The sequence below is a fragment of the Triturus cristatus genome, chromosome 4_2, assembly GCF_964204655.1.
Source record: "Triturus cristatus chromosome 4_2, aTriCri1.1, whole genome shotgun sequence".
NCBI lineage: Eukaryota > Metazoa > Chordata > Amphibia > Caudata > Salamandridae > Triturus > Triturus cristatus.
Window position 1 is genome coordinate 43,954,503 of NC_140586.1, and position 22,447 is coordinate 43,976,949.

Below are 22,447 nucleotides of genomic sequence, written 5' to 3' on the forward strand. Positions count from 1 at the left end.
TACGTATTGTTGCCTTATGTTGGTATAATTTACCTTTGGTTTGCACCCCGTCCTCTTGGACCTTTTTGTTGAACAGGCTTGTGAGATTGCATTGGGATTTCTTTTGTCTATATTTTTGTTAAAATTGCTGGACAATGCCACGAAAATGCTACTTATTTTGTCTTTGATTTATAAGCAACATAACTCTTATGTGCCACAAAATGTGATACTAACAATAGGTATCACTAATTTGAATCATCCAATGGAAAAGCTGCAAGCAATAGGAGCCTATATAGGACCAGATAGCTTGAGGGGAATAAGCTGGGGTTTCAAAGCTATAAATCGCAATAACGTATGGAAGAGGCAATTTGTGATGTTTAGTAACTCGGAGTCTGATATAATAGCTTGGCAGCAATTTCAGAACCACTTGTCAAATAGCCTGTGCCCAGGGTAGGGTACCGAAGGGATGCAACGGTCTCATATAAAACAATAGTACACAAATCTCTGTGGTAGAAGCAGGTCATAATAAATAAAGAGAAGCTACTACACAAAAGTTCAGATGCTGCCACTCTACTTCAGAAGGTAGATCACTTTGGATGGTCTACGTAAAAGCCACATGGGAGGCGAGAAAGAACCAGGAAGATGGACTGAATAGAATTGTTGACCGCCTGCTGTTGGATCAACAATGTGCACTGGAACCTGCTTCCTGAAATATTGCTTTAAACTGAAACATTCTCCCTAAACTCCCTCCAATATTACATTTGGGAAGAAAAGAACCCCTGCCTTGCCCATTGAAAAACTCCTGGTGCATTTATGATAGTTCTGCCATCTCAACTTCAAAGGCTCGCCGGATGTGGAAATCTTAAATCCAGTTTTCTTCATTCAAAAATGCTATAAATTAAAAAAAAAAAAAAAAAATTCACTTTGTGAAGACAAATCAGTGTTTAAAACAAGATGGCACACACAGCTGTACTCAAGTTAACAAACTTCTTTACCAACAAAAATCTCTAGTCGACCTTACGCAGCTTGCTACAAACTAAGATCAGTGCAGCTACGTTTTAGTCGGTTTTCAACTTTGAACTTTATCTCTAAGCGGGTACAGCAGCCACGCTTGCAGGAATGTAGGCTGTGCAAACATAAAACGGAATCGTTGGTGCACATAGTGCATGTGCCTTTTTTTGTATTATTAGTATTATTATTGTTGTTGTTGTATCACTAAATGCAGAAGGTAGCTAGCAACTCCTTTCAACAAGCTTAACATCCAGAATTATCGCTACTCTATTATTCACCTGTTTGAAAGGCGAACACCCACAAGTGGTGACCCAGATTTATTAAATTCATGATTTCTACTTTCTTAGCTAAACCAAACCAGCAGTAGCCAATTTTGTCCTACTGTGATACAAACTGTGATTCTAATGACGCGCTGTAAAGACCTAAGTGGTTCGGTTTTGACGTGGCGTTTTTTATAATCACATTCTATGAGCATATGGGAGCTCTTCATTATTTTGGCACTTGGTGTTTTGTTACTATCTCTGTGTAATTTGCCTGGAACGTCCTCATTTCCCACCTTAGCGAACTTGCACTGATCCTTCCCAACCCCCCTAAATTATATTTGTAGGAGCCATTATTTGGCCCGCTGTAGAGTCACTGTTTCCATCAATAGGACGTATGGGTCACGCAGCCTGATGAAATTCCGTTAGCCAAATTTGCAGTTGCAGTTTTATTTACTGGCATAAATGGTTGGCTTATGTGCAAGGTCACTTTAGTACTATGGGCTGTTGCAATAACAAATTCCGGTTACTCGTGGTATTTGTCCATTGACCTTTGCGTTCTGATTATAACAAACTCTTGCCTGACTGGATACTAATAAAACATAATTTTTTTTTTTTTAACCAATCCCTTAATGCATTTTTAATGTTGAATGTGTGTCTGCTCTGTTTTACATTTTTATCACCTTGTATCATTTTAGCATTATAGATGTTACTTATGAATCTGTATTTGAATTCCAGTAATTTTCATATTTGCTGCACGTTGTATGTAATGGTTTCAATTAACCGTAATACATTTGACCTGCCCCTGTCAGTGTTTCTCAGCTTTCCACCTGTTCCATAAGGAAGGTGGTAATTAAACTCCGAAGGAAAATCCCAAGTATACTGGTTTTAATGTTCTCGTTCAGCTGAACATGGTCTAATTTTCAGGCATCATACATGTGGCCCATGGGCTCAATAGTTGCCGCCCCAGGGGCTGTTGGATTCGCCTTGTGGGACAATTATCTGACCTCGGATATGTGTACACACCCTGCTAAATATATTGAGTTCTGTTGTGTTTTTCCGGATTCTTCTGTCTGTAAGGGTGGGTCGTTGCAAGCTGTTGGCCGATCCTGTGTGAGGGTTTAGTGAGTTTAGGATTGTTTCTGTGGAATGTATCATACGTGGGATGCCGGTCATTTGACCCTCTACCCTAACCCATGTCAGCTGTGGCAGTCGGACTCAGTTCTTGGTGGTCTTTAGGCTGTATAGCAGGGTTCTCCAAAGTATTTTCTGGAGGGCCAGATCCATGCAAGATTTTTAAGATAACTACTTTTATCTAAATGGCATATGCTAAAAATTTGGCATGGATCCGACCCTCCAGGTCCGACTTTAGAGAACCCTGCTGTATAGGATAGAACTCCACTTTCTTGGGTCTTTCTGAAAGGTGATAAGGGTCTGCTTGCATTGCTGACATTGTTTATTTTAATGTCTGACTGCTGTGTTTAGTGACAAGTGTAATCTTAAATTAAGGTTTTTATTTTGTTGTCTAGGTCAGTCATGATGGGTAATCTCTGTGTAGTTATGACTTTCTTAGTGCAGTGCTGTCCTGTTAATCGGCATCACTGCGTCCCAAATTCCTGTCCATCTTTTTATCCATCGCCTTCTCCTTTCTCAAGGACATGTGGGCTTTGTAAAATGCTCCCAGAGTTTGTAAAGCGCATTAGTGGCTAAAGCTTTGCTTCTTGGGACGTTTTCTGTTGTGGGCAAAATTGGATACGAGCGATTGAGCTGAACCAAATGAGGGTTTCCATGTGTGGAAACTGGGGGAGGGAGGATCTGCTGCTTACAAAGGAAGAGTGCTGGGCAAACGCACATGAAAACTGCAACATTTACATTCTTCTACCCAAATCCTCTAGCATTCTCTAAACAAGAGTTTCTAGTTTAGCTATGAAAACAGAGGGCAGAGAATCCAAGAGTGGCATCGAGTCTGAAAAGCAAAAGGCCTCCTGCATGCCCTAGTCTTATGTATCCTAGGGAAGCAAAGATGACCTATTTTCACTGAGGGAAGTGCCATATGGGATATATATTTTCTTTCTTCAGAATATAACACGGACCTTTTTATGTATAGCCATATGGGTAATTATTAGTGCCTTAAACTCAATTCTTTGCTTGTCTGGTAACAAGTACAGTAGCACCAGACCTTCGCCTCTTGGGAATATTTAGGATCCATCTTTCCACCACCGCATTCTGCACTCTTTGCAGCCTATCCCCAGTTTCGTTCATTCCTCCAGGTAAAGTACATTTGCATAATCCAACCTGTATGTAATTAAGGCATGCATAATGTCTTCCCGGGTAGAAACTGGAAGAAATGTTAGTCTTTCATAATGATTTTAATAGAGCAAAACAAACCACTGTTAAGTCCACTGTAGCGGTTATTGAAATGAGTCTAGTGTCCAGTTACACCCCCAAAATTCCTGACTACTGCCTTTAGAATGGGTGAGTCCCCCAACACAACTGGCCAGAATTTCTGTATGTCCAATGGATACATTCCCAAAAACAAACCTTTCAGATGTATCTGAATTCAGCTGCTAGGCATCCGGTTTTCTACAGCTGAGACCTCCCTAAAAGTTTGCAATCCTAGTGTTATCCGGTTGTTGAAAATCGAGCGACAACTGAGGGTCATTTGCATAAGATACTATATGGAAAAATCCCAAGGCTGAACTTGTAGGGCCATTGAAGACATTTATACATTAAGCCTTGTAGGACTGAGAGAGCCAATCCCTGTGGGACACCACATTTTATTTCTCTAAAACAAGAAGTGTAGTGTAGTGCAGTAAGAACACTGCTTGTTGGCTATTTGTTAACAATAGTTTATTCACTGCCAGGCTTTTTCCATTATACATGCCTTCTACAATCTCCGCAGTAGAATATTAGAGTGGTGGCTCTGCATGAGAGGTCTTTGGGTCATACTGCCCTTTTGGCCTTCCACCTAACCTATGTAAACTGTAGCAGTGTTTTCAGGCGGGGGTTTGCCTATGAGAACCATGTGGTAGGCGGATGAAGTTGGATCAGTAGACGGGTACACTCCAGATGATAGAGCTGCTGTCTGTAACCCTTGAGGGATAGCGCTACTGGCTGTGGCAAGTAAGGGATACCCCTACTGTCTCTACTTAAACGTTCGTGTCAGTTGAGCAAAAGATTGCTTTGCACTAGGTGAGGGGCAGCCCCATACTCTGGCACGTAGAAGATGGTTGAGGAGGATATGGCTCGTGAAGATGGTTCTTATTTGTGTGACAGATGCAAACTAGCTTGCTGTCTTCACTGAGCGAATACTATCTCTTAACTCCGTGTTAAGTGAACATTTGGCCTGTTGCGTGTATCTCTGGATGGACCGCAGTTTATTCAGTGTCCTGGTGCTAGTATGTCCTGTGTGGAACTAAAGGTGACGGGCAGGTCTGTTATTAAATATTTTTACCCGCATGCACAAGCAGCTCTTTCTTGCCCCCTCACTAATTGATACATTTATAAGTAGACGCCAGAGTTACAAAATGATAGGAGGGGAGCTACTGCTGCCATTTGCCTCAATGTGTGAAATTGTGGGAGGATGGATAAACTAGGGCACATGGTATAAGCCAATGTTGGGTGTCCCGCTTACACGCTGGTGTCGTGGCTGCTCCAGTGATTCAGCAGTTGTCTTACGGCTATTCAGGCCTGTGCCTACGTTGAAACGCAATAGAGGGCACAGGGTTCAGAACTCTGCCATTTCCACTCCAGAATTTATCAAATACTAGGGCCACCGTTGGTATAATATCCTGTTGGGCCAGTCTTGGGCGAAAGTCTAGTGTTATCCTAGGGGGATCACTATTAGTCAAGGACGCATTGGTCTCCTGTGGCAGTCCATGCTAGTAGCGCATTTTATGTATGCTATGCAGCCAGTTTTACTCCGTGGCATTGCAGTATTCAATAGGCCAGTGTTTTTCAAAAGCACATTGTTATTCAATGGCAATAAATGTTAGCCCTGGGCAGTATGTAATCCGATGAGTTAATTACACAAGAGATGGCGGTGTTCTTGCTGGCTGCAGCTACCAAATTAAAACATTTAGTACCTGCTGTCTTTAATTTATGGAGATCTTGTTTTTAAAGAGAAAATCTGGAGATTATTCACAGTGCAAATTTACATTTAACTGGAAAACCAGCATAAATGTCACTGGATTAGATTCTGCTTTTCACAAGTGTGCTTCTGCTATTTGATTTGTTAAGTTGGCCCAATCTTGTCAACTTATATTTTCCTGGAATAATTGAGCATTTTAGAAAATCCCTGTAAGGCATAGTTGGCAGCTGTAGGAGCTTAATTCACCAAGGAATTTGTAGAATGAATTCAAGATTCAAACATTGGCGGGAAAAAAAAGCAATTTTAATATTGGTAAAGTTTTTCTGAGTCAGTGGTGATCACAGAAAAAAAAAAACCTGCATGTGAACAGAGGAAAAAAATAACATTTGTAGGTCTGTTAGCGATCATCCTGCTCTGAACATCGTTTATTGTACTTGCAGAATGAGAATAGTCTTCAGAAGTATCTTTGTGAGAGAAGTGTAAACTATTTCAAATAATAGTGACGTTCTATCAAGACAACATATTTATAATTCAGTGTGTTCTTAGAAGTTCAAGTCCTGAAAGTTGGGTAATCTTGACTAGAATGCAAGCAATCTCTGCTGTGAATTCAAATCTTGCTGCTATGTTCTCGTTTGGTTTCTTTTTTTCCCCACCAAATAAATACTTCAGTCCCTAACAACATTGAAAAAGCTTTCTGGGCAAAAAAGCCAGAGCGGAGTACGTTTTGGCTGATTAATTCTGGATGACTTGCCTGGAGTCGGGTTATATAGTTTAAAATGTATTAACAGAATTATTAGAATCTGTCTTTTTCACTTGAAAGTGGGTGGATTCACACCACCACTTACTAGAAATGTGTAACCACTCCGCTTCACACAAAAGGCGATGGGAGGAATGCTTGCAAATAATCTAACCACTGGCAATCGCTCCAGGTAGCATTTCAACCCATCAGTGGCCACCCTAGACAAAGATGCGCCTTGCCTTTTATGCAAATCTGTACTGACTATGTGTTAACGGACATGCCATGTCCGTTAACTACATTGGGGAAATTCCGTGGCTCTACTCTCCTCACCCTGGCGGCTCCCTTCCATGACTACCTCAGAACTTGCTGCTTTCATTCATCCTATCTTCTTTTGGATTCTTCTTGTGACAATGCTGCTATGTATTTTCTATTGTTGCTTTTTGTAACTAGGGTTCTTGCTGCTATTGTGTTTACGTATCCTTTTCTATACTGTTTACTGTTTTTTTACTTTTGGCATAATATATCCATCTACTCTCTATGTATCGCATGTTGTGCGTACTCTGTAAAGCACTCTGATACCTTCGGGTCAAGTTCACGCTATAGAAAACACTCAAATAAATGCTACTCTGAGTGAATGCCAGTGGTTCCGCTATTTGCAAGCATTCCTCATCACTTTTGTTTTAACCAAACGCTTAGCTTCTTCTCAACTTTACCCTCTCCTTCTAATCCCATGTCTCCAAGAAATGGTATGCTACTTTATATCAATTTTCACTTGTAAGCAAAGTCGAGCTTTCTCTTCAGAGAGGGGACTTGAGAGCCACTGTTCAAGTCCTTGTCCTGTCCCACTTGGAATGTACGCCTCTCCCACGTAGACAGCGACAACCTGTGGTCAGCATTTACTTCACCCAGACTCCAGCACGCCGCATCTTTAAGAGCTGTTGCTTTGTATTCAAGCCAGTGATGGATAGTACTCTCCTGGACTATCAACGTAGTAGGGAAACTGAACATCCTAGGGTTAAACTGGAAGCAAAGACGTTTACAAAGAGAACCCAGAGGCCAGGCTTCAACTCTGCACCCAGGATTTGGGACCACCCTCTGCATTGCTGGTTGACCACATCATGCCTGCAGTTCAGAATGAAACCGAAGAGGATTTTCTTCAAGAAATATCTAATCTGTCACCAATGAGGGGCTCCTGCTATTCACTGAGAGTCATCCCGGAAGATTCCTCCTCTCCGATAATTGTACAGTCTTAAAGTATACGGAACCCCTCGATGTACAGAGCTTTGTCCAAGAGCTGGAGTTGTGCTAAGCAAACAGCAGTTCGTTTATTTCATCATTTGCACAAGGGTTTTGCGTTCATTACTACAGAGTACAAGAGTTTATTTCATGAGCAGCTTCATCTATTTTTAGATACGTTGATCAGCCTGGGTTAGTTTATTGCAGTTATGTCTAAATGACATTTGAACCCTAAACTCAAAACAGTTTGGTGATTTTGACCTACTAGGATATAAATGAATCAGTGTTTGAATGTACAAAGCCTGTTTATTGAATGTTGTGGCATAGCCATGTTTGTGTGATGTGGTCACATAGAGGAAGGAGTTACAAAAGTAATGGAGACGTTAACGAACGTGGTTTTGCCGCGATCGGAACTCTGCTGTGATTTTAGCTCTTTTATCTTTCTATCCATTATGGGCATGGCAATGTTAGTTCACACTTGTTTTGTTGCCGTTTTTAGGAGGCTGACAAAGCCACACTTATAGCCCCTTCAGAATCTGGGAGTAACTGCAGGAATGCAAATCAAGCTCGTGAATGCCTGGTGTCCCTACCCCAGTCAGTTCTATTAGTGGGAGTTAGCTGAATAAGTCCTTGAACACACATAATAAATATATCTATATCTATATCTATATCTATATCTCTATCGTGGATAAACAGTTTAGTTTTCTGAAACACCAGAACTTTGCATCCACTTCCAAGCTTGTCTCTAGCGAATGCTTTTCAGTAAGTACAAGGGCGGGACAGCTGTGGGCATTTTCCATTTCTATCATTCTTTTTTTTTTTTTTTTTTTTTTTTTGAAAAAGTTTTTATTGAACAATAATTCGGTTACAAGTACGGGCCTACAACCACCCGGGCCGGCCGCTAGGTACAGAAGGAAATCTACACATATCAAGGCTGCAATCAGTTCCCAGGGCGCTGCCCCGCAGTGGCTCCAGATAGTTCTCGAGGAACAGGAAGCGTAAGTCCAACAATCACAAAAACAAAAGAAAAAACAATAAAAAACAAAAGGCGAGTTGTGAGGGAAACCAGTGCGGATCAGGCTCCCCCCGGGAAACTCCCGTCAGGACAATTGAGCAATCCGCTAAAGAGAGGAGTACCGGGAGGCCGGGGACGGAGGGGGGGGGAGGGGGTCAAGGGAGATGAACGTCCATATGTAGTTGTTCCAAAAGGCGCCAGGAACCATCAAGGGTCAGGGGGACATGGCGATATCAGTGTCTACCAGGGGGGGCGTACAGATGCCTCCGCGATACGCGTTCCATTGCCCCCAAATGCTACCCCATGCCCCCGGCTTGCCACGGGCCACATACACTGTCTTCTCCCTAAACATACACCAGTCCATATTCTCCTTCCATACTGACACGGTGGGCGGCCGTTGAGCGCCCCAAAGTTGCGCTATGTCCCTCTTGGCAATCATGTTCCCTAGGGCCGCCCACCGAGTCTGAGCCGCGCTGTAGTCATTGGGCTCCCACACATTCAGGACACAGCGACGCACCTCCGGCAGCAGCACAACCCCAGTAACCTGTCCCATTACCGTGTGGACCCGGCGCCAGTAGTCCGCCACCTCGCGGCACTCCCAAAGGATATGAAGAAAGGTGGCGCTGAGCCCACAGCCTCGCTTACAGAGCCAGTCGTCGGAAAATCCCATCGAGACCAAGCGCGGACCCGTCACATACACCCGGTGGAGAATCTTGAGCTGTACCAACCGGAGACGAGCCGGAATGGCAACCTCCTTGGGGGACGACAGTGCAGACTGCCAATCTTCGTCGTCCAATTCCACCCCATCCCCAGTCCAAGCCTCCCGAAGGTGCACAAAAAGGTCCGCCCGGTGATTAATTAATTTTTTATAAATTAAAGAAATAGTACTATCAGGGACATGTCCGTCAAGTATGCGGTCCTCGAGGGGCGAGGAAACAGGGATCCTGGTCCCCTCCCCGAAGACCGAGAGCAGGGCGTGTCGAACCTGGGCGTAGCGGAAGAACTCCCTGTCGGTCAGCTCGTATTCTGCCTGGAGCACCGCGAAAGTCTTGACCGCGCCCTTGTGCCACAGGTCTCCCACTTTGCTGATACCAATCGTGTCCCACTGGTCAAACCCCTTCGTGGTCCACAAGCTGCCCAGGCGGTCGGAGGCAAACAAGGGAGTAGCACATGTTAATCGCTCACTCCAGCCCATGGCCGCCGTGGCAGCCCTCCAGGTCCGCACAGCAATCTTAGTAGGACCCGTAAGGGTCCGGCCAGCCAGGCGGGAATAAAGTGCCCTGTTGTAGTTCCCGCCGGGAAGCAGGAACTTGTCCATCTCATACGCCGGATTCAAGCCGGGCGCATACGTGGCGTGGTTAATGGCAGATAGCTGCGAGGCCCAATAGTACCTGCGAATGTCAGGAAGCGCGATGCCCCCGTCATACCAGGGGAGAGTGAGCTTGGCAAGAGCAATACGCGCCCGCCCGTCCCACACCAGTCTCCTCTGCAGGCTCTCCACCTCCCGAAAGTAGGCCACTGGGATAACGTCGAAGGAGTTCTGGAGTGCATAGAGGAACCTGGGAAGGGACATCATTTTGAACAGCGCGGCCCGACCCAGCGGGGACAGGGGCAGCCTGCACCACCGGGCCGTGTCCTCCCGCAGTCGCCGAAGTGGACGCAGGAGATTCTGCTCATAGCGAGCCGCCGGGTCCAGCGAAACGTATATCCCCAGGTACTTAAAGCCGCGCAGAGATATTTGAATCGGGAGCCGAGGCGGCAGGAGAGGAGGACCACCAGAGATGGGATAAACGCAGGATTTAGACCAATTGATCGTGAGACCCGAATTGTTCCCAAAGGAGGTCAGAACGTCAAAGAGGACGTTGAGCGACTGCCGTGGTGAGGTGAGATACAGGAGAATGTCGTCCGCATACAGCGAGACCCGATCTTCAAAGCCCGGGCCCCACCGGATCCCTCTAAGCGAGGGCTCCCAACGGAGCCAGGCAGCGAGTGGCTCCAGGGCGAGAGCAAAAAGCAACGGGGACAACGGGCACCATTTCTATCATTCTTAATTTTAGTTTGATCAGAAGATGAACCACTTGTTGATGACTGTTTTGAGTGTGAGCCCTCCAGCTATGATGATCAGATCTTTAGTAGTTGTCCATATGCCTCTTCAGAAAGTTGCCACTGCCTCAGCCTTTTCCTTAAGGAAGGGCAATCGTCTTCACCCGAGCCCCCAGAGATTAAACCTAGCACCTTTGTGACGTCTTCAAATGACATAGTAATTAGATTTGGCCACTATTGAATGGGATCTGTGACCTAAAGATTTTTTTCCATTAAGCAAATGTTCTTTAAGCTTAGCTGTTTTAATATCTGTGGGAATTGGGCAATATCGCTTTTAGCACATCCTGCATTCATCTGTTCTCCCTTAGATTTAATTAAGCAACTTAAAGGCTTAGTGTAGTGAATCTGACACTACTTCACTGTGTGATATGAGTTGTGTAGTATGTCAAATTTCCATCGGTTCGACAGCCAACTCATTATTAGGCACCTAATGCTGTTTATCTTGCTGTGCTTGTGGGTGTCTTGTGAAACAATACAAATGTTTGTATTCCATTTCTTATGAGAAGTTCACTTTAATTGTACTTGGGATCCCTATTCCAAAACCAAATGCTTCCGTTGCAACTGCATGAGTATCCTATTTCTAATTTGATCAACTCATTCGTGCACAGTCATGATTTATATTGTCTCTATTGCATGTGTTTTTTAGAGTCTTTTATTAAAATTAAGATTTAATTGCCTCCCTTCAGATTGCCTGCTCCTTATCAGCAGCTTATTGTTCCTAACAAGTGCATGAGTTTGCTGTCGGACTATCAAATTGTCATTGTTAGTCACCTGTGAGGTGCTCATGGAAGATACCTACCGTAAAGTAGTATGCACTTTCCACATTAATCATTTATTCACCAGATTTCTTTCTGCTGGTGGTGCGGAGAAAAGGATCGTGTTGTCATGATATGTAGGTTTGCAAACAATGTCTGGGAATTGAAAGTTGACGATAGTGAATGGAGTGGTGTCCAGGGCGCTTTATGTTGTGTAGAGTAATGGCGTCTGTTGGTCCTTATGGGATGCATTGATAAAGGTGTACATTTACATCGAATTAATGTTGAATTAATGTAAATAAGAATCTTTATATAGCCTTGGTTGTCATGGATCCACCACTTGGGACCATCATTGGACTCTTCTATGGAGTTAGCAGCATGTTGTGGTCAGAGTAGTGTTTTCTTGGTGAGTAGAGAGCAGTATAATTTTAATATAAAGGTGCCTTTGTCAGACCACAGTATGTTTTGTCAGAGTGCTTTAGTGGTGTAGAAGGCATATGTTTTGGACATATGTGTGGTTGTGCTCTGTATAGGTTTTTTTTTTTTTTTTTTTTTTTGCTGGCCTCATGGATCAGATAACCTTGTATTTCCCGGTGTTGCGTGTGTGCTGAAGTAGGTGGGGCTTGGGTGTGTTCTTCCGATTGTGGACATCATTAAAAGCGTAGACAGAACTATTAGCCAGGAAGGGCCAGGGCATTTGCTGCTTCTGAGCCTCCAGGGACTCACCTGACACATACGCAAGGTTCTCCTTGCAACTGTGTGCAATAATTGCACCATCTAGACCAATCGCAACTGCAGCCTTACCTGTATGTCAGAGTCCCAGAGGACCCTGCCCCTGGGGATGATTTCTAAAGAGCTGAGCTTCACCAGGTACTATTTTTCAGTATGCAGTGAACAAGAGAGGCGAAGAGACTGCTTTTCACTTAGTCCTTTTCAAGTGAGGTGAGTGGTGCTTACTCTGTTTTAGTAACCTGGGAGCAGGTAAACAAGACTTGCCTGTTTTTTCAACAGTGTATGGTGTCTGGTAGCACTGGGTTCTCAAAACGTTTGTTTTTTCACAGTGCAAGCTATTACGGCACCTTCTGCTTGGATTTTATTGGTAAAGATTGGTCAGCTACACTGCTTGTGCTATTATTTTTAGTGGCTTTTTCTGTTAACGAAAGCCGTGGTTCGATTACACTTTTGCTGAAGGAGGAGTCTTTACTTTTATACAGTTCATGGAATAGGATTTGCCATTTGCTTTGGTCAGAAGAAAAATTGTGGTGCTGTAGTTTCAGCAAAGCACTGAAGGGTTTCCTGTAAAGATACCCGCTGGAGTCCTGTGGGCAAGCACTGATGTCAGATGGATGTTCTGAGTGAAGGAGATGTTGGAGCTTTCTAGTCCTGGAGATGCGGTAGGCGCGCTGTGGCAGAGTGCTGAAAGATGTGATGTGGAGAGGAGAGGATCCGTCTGCAGCCCAGGCTGTGATAGCCATTGGAAAGTAGTTTTATGTAGGAATCTTTAACAGTCCTCTGAACAGTTGACAGTCGGTATTTCAGGGGGCGACCATGGCTTTTGCTTTACCTATTTCGGAATGTTGGCTCTGCAGTGGGGGTGGGAGGTGTTGGCTATGGATCTGGAGCACTATACCATTAAACAAATGTGTGACTCTCAGAAATGGAGAGATTGTAGACTGAAGTTTACGGTTTCAAGTCTCTGTACTTACGGGTTGTCCTATGGGTGTGGTACAAAACGTCACCCACTGCAGGATCTTTTCAGCCGACGCTTGCAGATCTTCACGTAGTTTCTAATTTCTCACTTCCTGGCAGCATGTGTACGAAACCGAGAAGTCTGCTTATGTATCTGGTTCTTGACGAACTGGCTGTACGCCTGGGCAGCCACAGGGCTTGTTTTCAGAGAATGTTGGACGACAGGCTTTGTTTATTTCGTGCAGGCATGGGTGGAAGCGCTGTACCGACCCGTCTGTGCAGGGTTAACGAGGTTGGGGGTGACTCCAAGAAAATCTTTAGAGGGGGACTCTCCCTGGAATGTGCGGCTGGTTTGGAATGACTGTTGGCTAGGATTGCTAAGGCATGTGTGTTTTGGGTGGCGTTTATTGGGGAAGCAGAGTGGCTTTGGTATAGGCATTCCACACCCAGAGTCTGACGCACCTTTCATGTAACGGGCAGAGCAGGATTTTGGTGTTTGTGGCAGGGAGCAGCTGCGACCTTTTGTGTTTTTAGAGGGAGAGGAGCCTTGGTTCTCTTGAGGATCAATGTACGCACAGTCTTAAACAGGTTTGTTTAGGGGGCGGGGGGCGGTGAGATCTGGATTTCATGCCCGCATACGTCTGTCCCCTTAATTGAAACTTCTGCGTTTTTAAATTGCGTATGTTACATATACCTTGTATTGCCAGGCAGGCGTCTGCATTCACAGTATCCGTGGTTTGTGCCTTCTGCAAAAGTCCGCTTTTATTTCTTTCTTTTTTTTTCGATGCTACTAATTTACAGTATTACATTTTAACACTGGCTTTCTTATGGCAACTAGGAACAATGTCTCGAGTGTAGAGGAAAAAAACTGCCTGTGGACCCTTTGTTCATAAGTGTCTTTTCTAGGTGGCGATGGTAGTTCCCCTTCTTGGTCAGTCTTTTGTTCTGTGCCAAACTCTTGTCAAACAAAATAATGTTCCTCGTTGGCTCTAGGCCTCTGGTTTTTTCCGCCGTTGACAAAAGAACATGACCTGTGAGCTTGGTCTACCAAATAAGCAAACGGACTCTGTTTGATGGCCCAGATTTATTGTATAGCAGAACATCCACGGTTTCCAAGACACATTGGGGGAGGGGGGGGGGGGGGGGGTTTGAATGTCGGGGGTCGTTTCTATCCGTTTCTAATGTTTTCTCCTTTTGTTTCTTGCCAGGCTCCACATCTTCTGAAGTGACATCAGTCACACCATCCGACGCCACGATGAACGTCTTTGATCGCAGCATTAACTTTGATGCTCTCTTTAAGTTCTCTCACATGTGAGTGTTTCTATCGCTATTGACCGTCCCTGGTGTGTGTGTGGTCTGCATCTATTGTAGGGCAGATCTCCTAATGACATCTCGAAACCAAACAGATATTGGGGCATTTAAAAAAATATATATATATAAAGCTTCCTGGGTCTTTGACAGAGTAGTAGCTAAGGGAATGCCTTTGGAATGTCTGCAACCATAGGAGTGTTGTCATACTGCTTAGACCACTGATACCCAAAGTACAGCCCGGGGGCCGCTTGTGGCCCTCTTGGCCTTTACAGGCATTTATTTGCATGGTGTCCTGCACCACTTAACTTTAGTTAACCTGCAAATAAATGCTTGCCAGTTTATTACATTTTTTTTAAACCTCCTTACACAATCCCTGACCCACCCAGGGCCCCATACTACCACAGTTCGGCCCTCGGTCACACCACAGATCATACGTTGTGGCCCCTTGGCAAATGTTTACCAGTACCCATGACTTAGACCGTACTGGATCGGTTGATGGTCGGTGTCTGGAGAAAGAATTGCAGATGCGGGTTGAAGCTGTAATCCTTGACTTCCAGAAAAATTCCCATGAGGACATTTCTTTGTTGCCTACGAAAGTAGATGTGCACATAATGGCCTGATTTGATACTCGCCCATATGTGAGTTACTGGCTACACCAATGGATGTTTCCTGTGTTTAGCAAATGTTAATTTGTCTTTACCGCTTTCAGCTTCAGAGAGACAATGGCTTTTCTGTGCAGTTTGATTGTCCGTGCCTTTGCTCAAATTAAGGTCCTTCCTGCGTAAACCCTTTTGGCTATATAAACATACAAATTAGTTTTGAAAATATACCAACTGATTAGTGGAGTATGGATTGTTTGTGGATGGAGTTCTGTATTCTGAGGAAGGGATGCCAACTGTGTTTTCTCACTTTGTTTCAGCTCGTATTCCACCCAGCAGCACCTGAAGAAAGTTTATGCCAGCTTTGCCCTCTGCATGTTTGTAGCTGCTGCCGGTGCCTATATCCATGTGGTGACAAGAGTTATCCAGGTAGGAGATCCGTGCGTCCCATGATCCACAACATCCCTCAAAGCTACTTGCTCAAACGAGTTCAGAAAGTAGAAATGTAAAATTTCAGAAATTAGAAGAGTTTGCAAACCATGAACTCCATCTTGCAGGGCTCAGTTCAAATACACTAGGTGGTCCTGGTGACGATTCGTCAGAGGCTCGGATGACCCAGGAAGAGATCATTTCACATCCGACCCTGTAAAGCTGCGTTCGAATGCCCTGGGTGGCCTCACTAGAGAGACCACTATATTATCCATACCACCACATGGTATTCTGCTGTTCTTAGTGCAGTCCACAAATTGGTTTCTTCCTGACTTATTTTCTGTAGTTCAGACCATCCTGATGCTGAGCCCTCGCTACCCTGGTGATATTCCTAGCTCTCTGTCATGTTATGTCTATAGTGTTTGACATTGCTCTTTGCTGCTGCAGACTATCTTCTTCCCTGGTGGCTCACTGGGGATAGTGGTGAGGATGCGCTCACCCTTCCGCCTGTGGGTCTGTTTTCACTTTCTTTTTACACATTGGTAGTCCAGCAACCCTGTTGAAGTATAGATGTGGTTTCTCTCACTTCTGCCGTCTACATTAATATTCCTACTGGGTTTGCTGGGGATTATGCTGTGACTAATGTTTACATTGTCTGTTGCTATTCCCTGCTTCCTGCCCTTTTGGCTACCAACTCTTAGCTACTACAAGGTGGACTTCCTGCTTTTGCCAGGCTGTTCACGGTGACTGATGTTGCCGCACCCACTCTCGTTAATGTTGTTCTTACTGTCCATTTTTTGCGTGTTGGTATTAGCAAGTCTTTCTAAGTACAGATGTGGTCTCTTTGCTCCTGCAGGCTGGCTTTCTGTCCCTGTTTGGCTCACTGGGGCTGATGCTATGGCTGATGTTTACACCACACAGCCCGGAGGTGGAGAAGAAGAGGCTGTCCATTCTGGCTGGATTTGCCTTTCTCACAGGTATGTTTGACATGGCCGAAGAACACTTAATTGCTTATGCTGCAGGGTTGACGTTGGTCTCTGGTTTAACAGTAACTGTTTCTTCGTTCTGCAGGTATCGGATTAGGACCAGTATTGGATTTTGTTATATCAGTTAACCCCAGGTATGTATCACTAACTTTGAGTTTTTGCCTTCTGTTCCCCTGTGGTGCATTGACTTCTGGCCTTCAAGGGGACCAACACTTGTACATTGGACAGATGTTCTCTCTTCACATTTGCCACTATAACTTGATCAACTTCCCTTTTTCCTGAGTCACTGCTTACCGTGGGATGTCTGTGGGTGTATGCTTAGGCGCATGCTTAGCAGCAGTCACTTTCTTAGGTCGAGCCTGGGCAGCGCATACGCTGTTCTGCGCAGCAGGCTGTATTATGCACTTTAAGCTCCGCCCACTCTCTGCCCATATTTTTCATTGGCTTGTGTCTTTCTCCTTTGTAAATGCTAGTTTTGATTCGGTACTCAGCCTGTTGGTACCGCCTGGTCTTCATTTGTAACCTCCCATGAGGACTTGCCCTTTTACTTTAGTTACACTGTCGTGTGTTGTTTAGTCTGGAAGCACTATTTCTTCAGTGAGTTTTGTCTTACTGAAGGCACGACGTGCTTGGCTTCAATATTGGCTTTCACTTTCCAAGCAGCCGGGACAATGGCGTCCGCTTCTTTGGAATGCCATAGGTCTCATTTAAGAGAGTTTGAGCTATTGACATTGTAAATGACAATAGCTTAAACTCTCACAAATGTGACACCTATTGCTTCACAAATATTTTTTTGGGGTGGGTTGTTTCCAAATGCCCCACAACGCACTTGCATTTAATAGTAATGGCTTGCACGCTGCTAGTCTAAAGAAAGGGGCATGGTCTCTATTAAGTGCAAGCGCAGCATGGGGCGCTTGGAAACGAACAATATTTGCAATACAATAGGTATCGCACTTGCGAGAATTTAAGCTATTGACATTTACAGTGCCAATAGCTCAAAGTCTCGGAAATACAAGACCTATTGCATTGCAAATGCTTGTTTACTCCTGTGTCTCAGCCAGTCTTCCTCAAAGAGAAGAGGGTTTGGACTAGAGCCCTTTCTCATCCGCATAAAAGTAAGCATTTGTGAATGCTTGGTCCTGGCTGTGTATCACACCACCACCTGGCTTCTCCAGAATCCATTCCTTTTCTATTCTGTTGGCAGTAGGTCTCATGTCAGAGCACAGGGGATTGTTCAGGGACATTAATTTCCTTTGGCACTGTTGTGACTTCTGCGGCCAGGACTCTTTACCATTTTTGGTGTCATTCCAGGGATCCCTTATTTGCCACACGTGTCTAATTGCTTTTGCTTGTCTGGTAGATCACAGCCCCCATCTGTTCATTAGACGTGAACATCGTGTGTGTTTTTATTTTTTTGTGTTTTTTTTGGGGGGGGGGGGGTTTGTGCAAGAATTTTTGTTTTTTGCAAATGCTACAAATAAAGCTTCGGTACCTGTCTAAGCACCTCAGGGCAAGGGGCTTATGTTGACTTTAGTAACCTTTGAGAAGCTGCCAGCTAAGGAAGTGCTTTTTGTAAATATATTTTTTTAGGACGTTGGGATCCAGGGTAATTACTAAACCTTGCCTCCGCTTGGACACATCACTGCTGCAAAAGACCCCCTCCTATGAAATAAATAAGATTTCCTGCGAGTGACAGATGGTGAACAAGACAGAGGCCTTCATGGTGTCTGCAACACAAACTCTTATAGGCACTACTGTGAGAGTCGGGTCCCTGGGGTTCGTTCACCTTGTGTAGGCAGTTGGCAGTCTTGTTTCATGCAGAAGTATGGAACAGGGTTGAATGTTTCAATTTCTTGCAAACCTTTGTTCTCATTATGAACTAAGGTGGCTAAGTGAGCTAAAGAACAATGATTGATTCAACCCAGATCTGTGACTGGGGGTTAGTGTCTGAAAAGTTTCAGTGCTCCGACCATCATCTTGTGTTTGTTTTGTTCGTCCTCAGTTGGCAGGGTATTCCCAGACGTGGGTCCCTTGCTCACTTTGCCACAAGATTCAAGCTAGCCTGGCTGATGAGGGGTGTTTCCCTGAAACCGGTCCCAGGATGCTTGTTTCCGGTTCAGAGAAGACCTGACATGGCAGTTTGGGCTGTACAGTTCCCATGAGGGACGGAGTCAAGGCCGATTTGCATATAGCTCAAGGTCTTCACACTTTCATAAGAGCTTGATTCTTCTTTGCAAAGCAATCTTTCAGGGTGGGGACTTATTATTTCTGCACAGCATATGCCAGTTGGACTCAGTCGTTGAATTGACTGCGTAGTTTCATATTCTCCTCTTCCAGCTATACAGTAACACATAGTGGTTTGTGACAGGAGTGTGCTGCTATCCGTGCAGTATAGTGAAACTGGGCCTGAATTCGGGTGTATATCTATAAACCACAGTCCAAGCGTTATAGAGTGCCTTTTTGAGATTTCTAGATATGCCCATGCATCAGTGACTGCTTGGTCAGAGCCCCTCACCACATGATTTGACAAATTTATAGACCAGGTAACCTCAATATTTTTCCTTTGTTAGTGCCCAGTAGCTACCTTGTTTCTTAGTTCAGTCCGAAAGCCTTTCTTTCCGTATTGGGCTCTTTCTGAAGAGGGCAATAAGGGAAACCTTTCTCTGAATGAGAGGTTTGTGACACCCGGGGGAATTCTTCTCCTTCTAATGTACTTCCCAACACCACAGTTCTGTAGTTCAAGCTCACCTTGGTATTACTTTCCTTCTGTATTGAGGTAGTTACCTCCTTTTCCAATAATATGAGCCGTCTTGCTTGTTGAACTTCATTTTTCACTACTAATATGTGCCCTTTTCCTTTCATGAATTTTAGTCTGCATGCAGGAGGTTGCATACACATTCTGATGTAAAGTCCTTTCTTCAGTTGGAGGACAACGGAGTTTGTGTAAACAGTCAAGTGTGTATAATCAGTTAACACGTGATACTAGTACCTCTCCTGTATGCTGCCTCTGGATCTGTACAAGCAGGATTGTTTGAACCACAAGCTTAACTGCTGTTCAGAAACGAAACATGGACACACTCCATTGAGTGAAATATGCCCCACTACCTAGTGAGGTAGTGGAGCTGACTTTTCCAGTCAAGCACACCCCCTCACTTGGATAATACAAATAAAAGCCGTGGAAACCTTTTCAAATAAACATATTGCCTAAAACCTACTTATTCCATCATAACAAAATGAATATATGCCACCAAATTCGCTATGGTGTTTACAGATGCGACACAGGGACTGACATACGAGTTGCTGTCCTATACCTTTTCTACCAGTTTAAGAAACCAGTTTCTTTTGTTTTTATTAATTGGGTCATCGCTGAGCTTGTTTTACAGATTGGGCGTTTCAAGGTCTTTTAAATCCCTTATTTTTTAAATGCAATTAATCTTTGTTCCCACTAATAGGGCAATATTCTAAATTCCCTAGGAGACGATCATTATTAACCTAGGAGACATACCTTTTGTTTTACTTACCTATTTTTCTTAATTGTCAAATTGATGAACTACGTTCAGAGACTGAGTATTCAATAATTCAGGTGTATGCAAGTTCGTCCTTCAGATTTTGCTCCTCAAACCCCTCAGATTGGCCATTGCTACATCAAAAAGACTGATCTTGTCAAAGTCTGAGTATATAGTCCTCTCTCCATGACCCATATTGCTGAACTTTGCGGTCTCGTTTCTAAAGCAGTCCTGGGTCAGGCAGGATGACCACAAGATTTTACAAGCGATGTGGTGTGTTTTTTATTTTTAATCAGCCTTGCACCATATGTGTGGGATGTTTTGACCATAAGTGTGGCAGTGCAGTCTCTTGAACAGCCCAGGGCTGCAGTGTTGAATGGGAACTATTAGAGTATGGGCACTTCTTGGCTATCTGCACCACATTGCTATGCCCACCCTTGGGGGTTATCTCCTAGCACTTGGCCCCCTAGGCTTCAATTACTTTGGTCCTTCCTCGGACTAGCTACTGCCTTCGATGTTTAACTCCTCTGCCTGTTACAATGAGCTTCACGTGATGTGACCTGTGCCACTCCTCCTTTGTGCCTTCCATCCTCCTCCCAAAGTCGCACGAAACTTGAAGACTCCCTCCTGCTGCTCCATGACCCTCGCAGCACCCTTAATCAGTTGTGACACTTAATTTTCCATAGATCAGCTTGGAGCATCCTGTTATCCTTGCTGGGAGAGATGTTGTCAAGTTATGTGCTCCAGCCCACTGTCGCAGCATTGCTTTCTGATTTCTGCACACTTAATCTGCGGTCATTTGACAAAGGCAGTCTGGATATCTTAAAAAAAAAAATCCTAGTTTGCCCGCAACAGCTCAGCTGGAGAGAAAGGTGTAACGTTTATGCTGTTGCTTAGAATATCCTTTCAAAATATTTGAAATACGCTTTCCCACCTGACTGGTTTAAGCATTCAAGTAGAATTTTGAAAGCTCTTTCTACAGCAGTCCTACAAAAATCTTGGCCACTTTCCCTATACAACGAGGTGGTCCCACGTCAATTTGAGAATCTAGGTCTTGTTAGATGTCACTGCTGCTGTTCATTGGCTCACTTGTCGGTTCTTTTTGATTTTTGTGACAAGTTTGAGGTCTTCCTCACCACTGACTTATGACTACTGGCTATTTTGTCTCTTCAAATAGTGAATCGGCTATGGTTCCCTAATTATTAAATTAACATGTTTTTTTTTATGCAAGGCACCGTATCCAAGGTAAACAACCTATCCTTCGTTCCTTCTCAATGAGTCGCATGAATCCCGTAAACCCATTCTCCAGGCTAACTGGACGTTAGACTATGTTTCTATGATTACCTTGATAGGCCGAATACCATGCAAACGTCTGATAGCCTTTTTGCTACATACAGGGATTATGTCTTCGGAACGAGGACTCCAGACTTCTGTTGTCCTATGCGTAGCTTCTTGTTTCTGAATGCTATAAGGATGCTGCTTTCCCGTGCTGAATGTGTGTCCACACTTGCAGAAAGAGTGGGATTGCCTTTCAAAGACATTTCTTTTTAGATGTAATCTGCTGGGGAGCCGCATAGGATAACTCTGCATGCATCTCGCAGAGAGTACTGTTAATGGGAGCTCCAATGGAGATTCTTTATTTGAAAATACACTCTTAAAATACTTGTACTAGGTTGGGGATAAAATGTATTGTATTCTTTCAAAATAATCCTTCTCCTCTTTGATTTTTAACTTGTAAAACATGTTACTGGCTCTTCCTCTACTATACCTCTTGTTAGGCTGCCCATTGTGTTTGGTAGATTACATGTTTTAACATTTGTTTTTGCACCGAATCCCTTTGAAACCACTAAGTGATGTGAAATTGGTGGCAAGGCAGAGCACATTCCACTTGTTTGTTATTAATGTGTATAAGTCAACTACGTGGTTGCGATCTCTCGCAGATAATCTTGTTGGGGGTCATCTCAACCTTTGGGGAGGGCTTTTGTCCAGTATTCTGTCATGCACTAGTGTGAGCCTTGATTTGTAGGCTCTTTTTCATATGCTGTGAATCTTATGATGTTGCTTTCTCTCTTGCAGTATCATCCCCACTGCTTTCCTTGGCACAGCCGTCATCTTCACTTGTTTCTCACTCAGCGCTCTCTATGCCCAACGCCGCAGCTTCCTGTACCTGGGAGGTAGGAACATCTAGTCCTATGCTTCATGTGGGCCTTTTGGTCCCAACCGATCTTGTGGCTGTGAGTGCTGTCCACTCCTTGCTAATATTAGTAACTCTTTGACTATTTAAATTTCCTGCTGTCCTGCTACTAATTGGGAACCCTTCAGAATGGGACTGTGGCCATTCCACTTATTGAGTGTCCCACATGCACATTCCTTCTCCCCACTTTTGATACAAGTCCAAACCCACTACGCTGGTTCTACTAGTGGCACACAGATTTTCCCTTGCCCGTTGGCGCAGTCTGTGGTCCACTCAAGCTCTTTGCCCTGCATTTGGCTTTTTACAAACACCACTGTCCTCCACGCACGCTACTACATCGCCCGCTCACTGGGTTCCCCACCAGTATTCACAAATGCCTGTAGTTTGCTCATACCCACCACCATTCACACTATGTGGCAAATCCTATTCTTTTCTCTACCTTCTTGTGAGCCCAACACCAACCCCCTTTCCTTTACCCTTCTTGCTCTCTCATATATACATGTACCTATCCCCTATTACCAGATGCCATCAAATGCAGCTCAACT

The 22,447-nt window shown here is 44.3% G+C and overlaps 1 protein-coding gene across 7 annotated transcripts in view; it reads left to right on the forward strand.

Moving 5' to 3' along the window:
• The window catches only part of TMBIM6 (transmembrane BAX inhibitor motif containing 6), a 39,211-nt gene that overhangs the window by 11,077 nt on the left and 5,687 nt on the right, over positions 1–22,447 (forward strand). For 5 of the 7 annotated variants that reach the window (XM_085600379.1, XM_085600378.1, XM_085600380.1 and 2 more), the window contains exons 2-6: positions 14,086–14,188; positions 15,108–15,216; positions 16,073–16,193; positions 16,288–16,336; positions 21,785–21,882. In XM_085600379.1, the coding sequence (XP_085456505.1) occupies positions 14,086–14,188; positions 15,108–15,216; positions 16,073–16,193; positions 16,288–16,336; positions 21,785–21,882 (480 nt within the window). Of the gene's footprint in view, positions 1–11,849; positions 12,131–14,085; positions 14,189–15,107; positions 15,217–16,072; positions 16,194–16,287; positions 16,337–21,784; positions 21,883–22,447 lie in introns of those variants that run through there. The other 2 variants (XM_085600381.1, XM_085600382.1) reach the window with 2 other exon arrangements.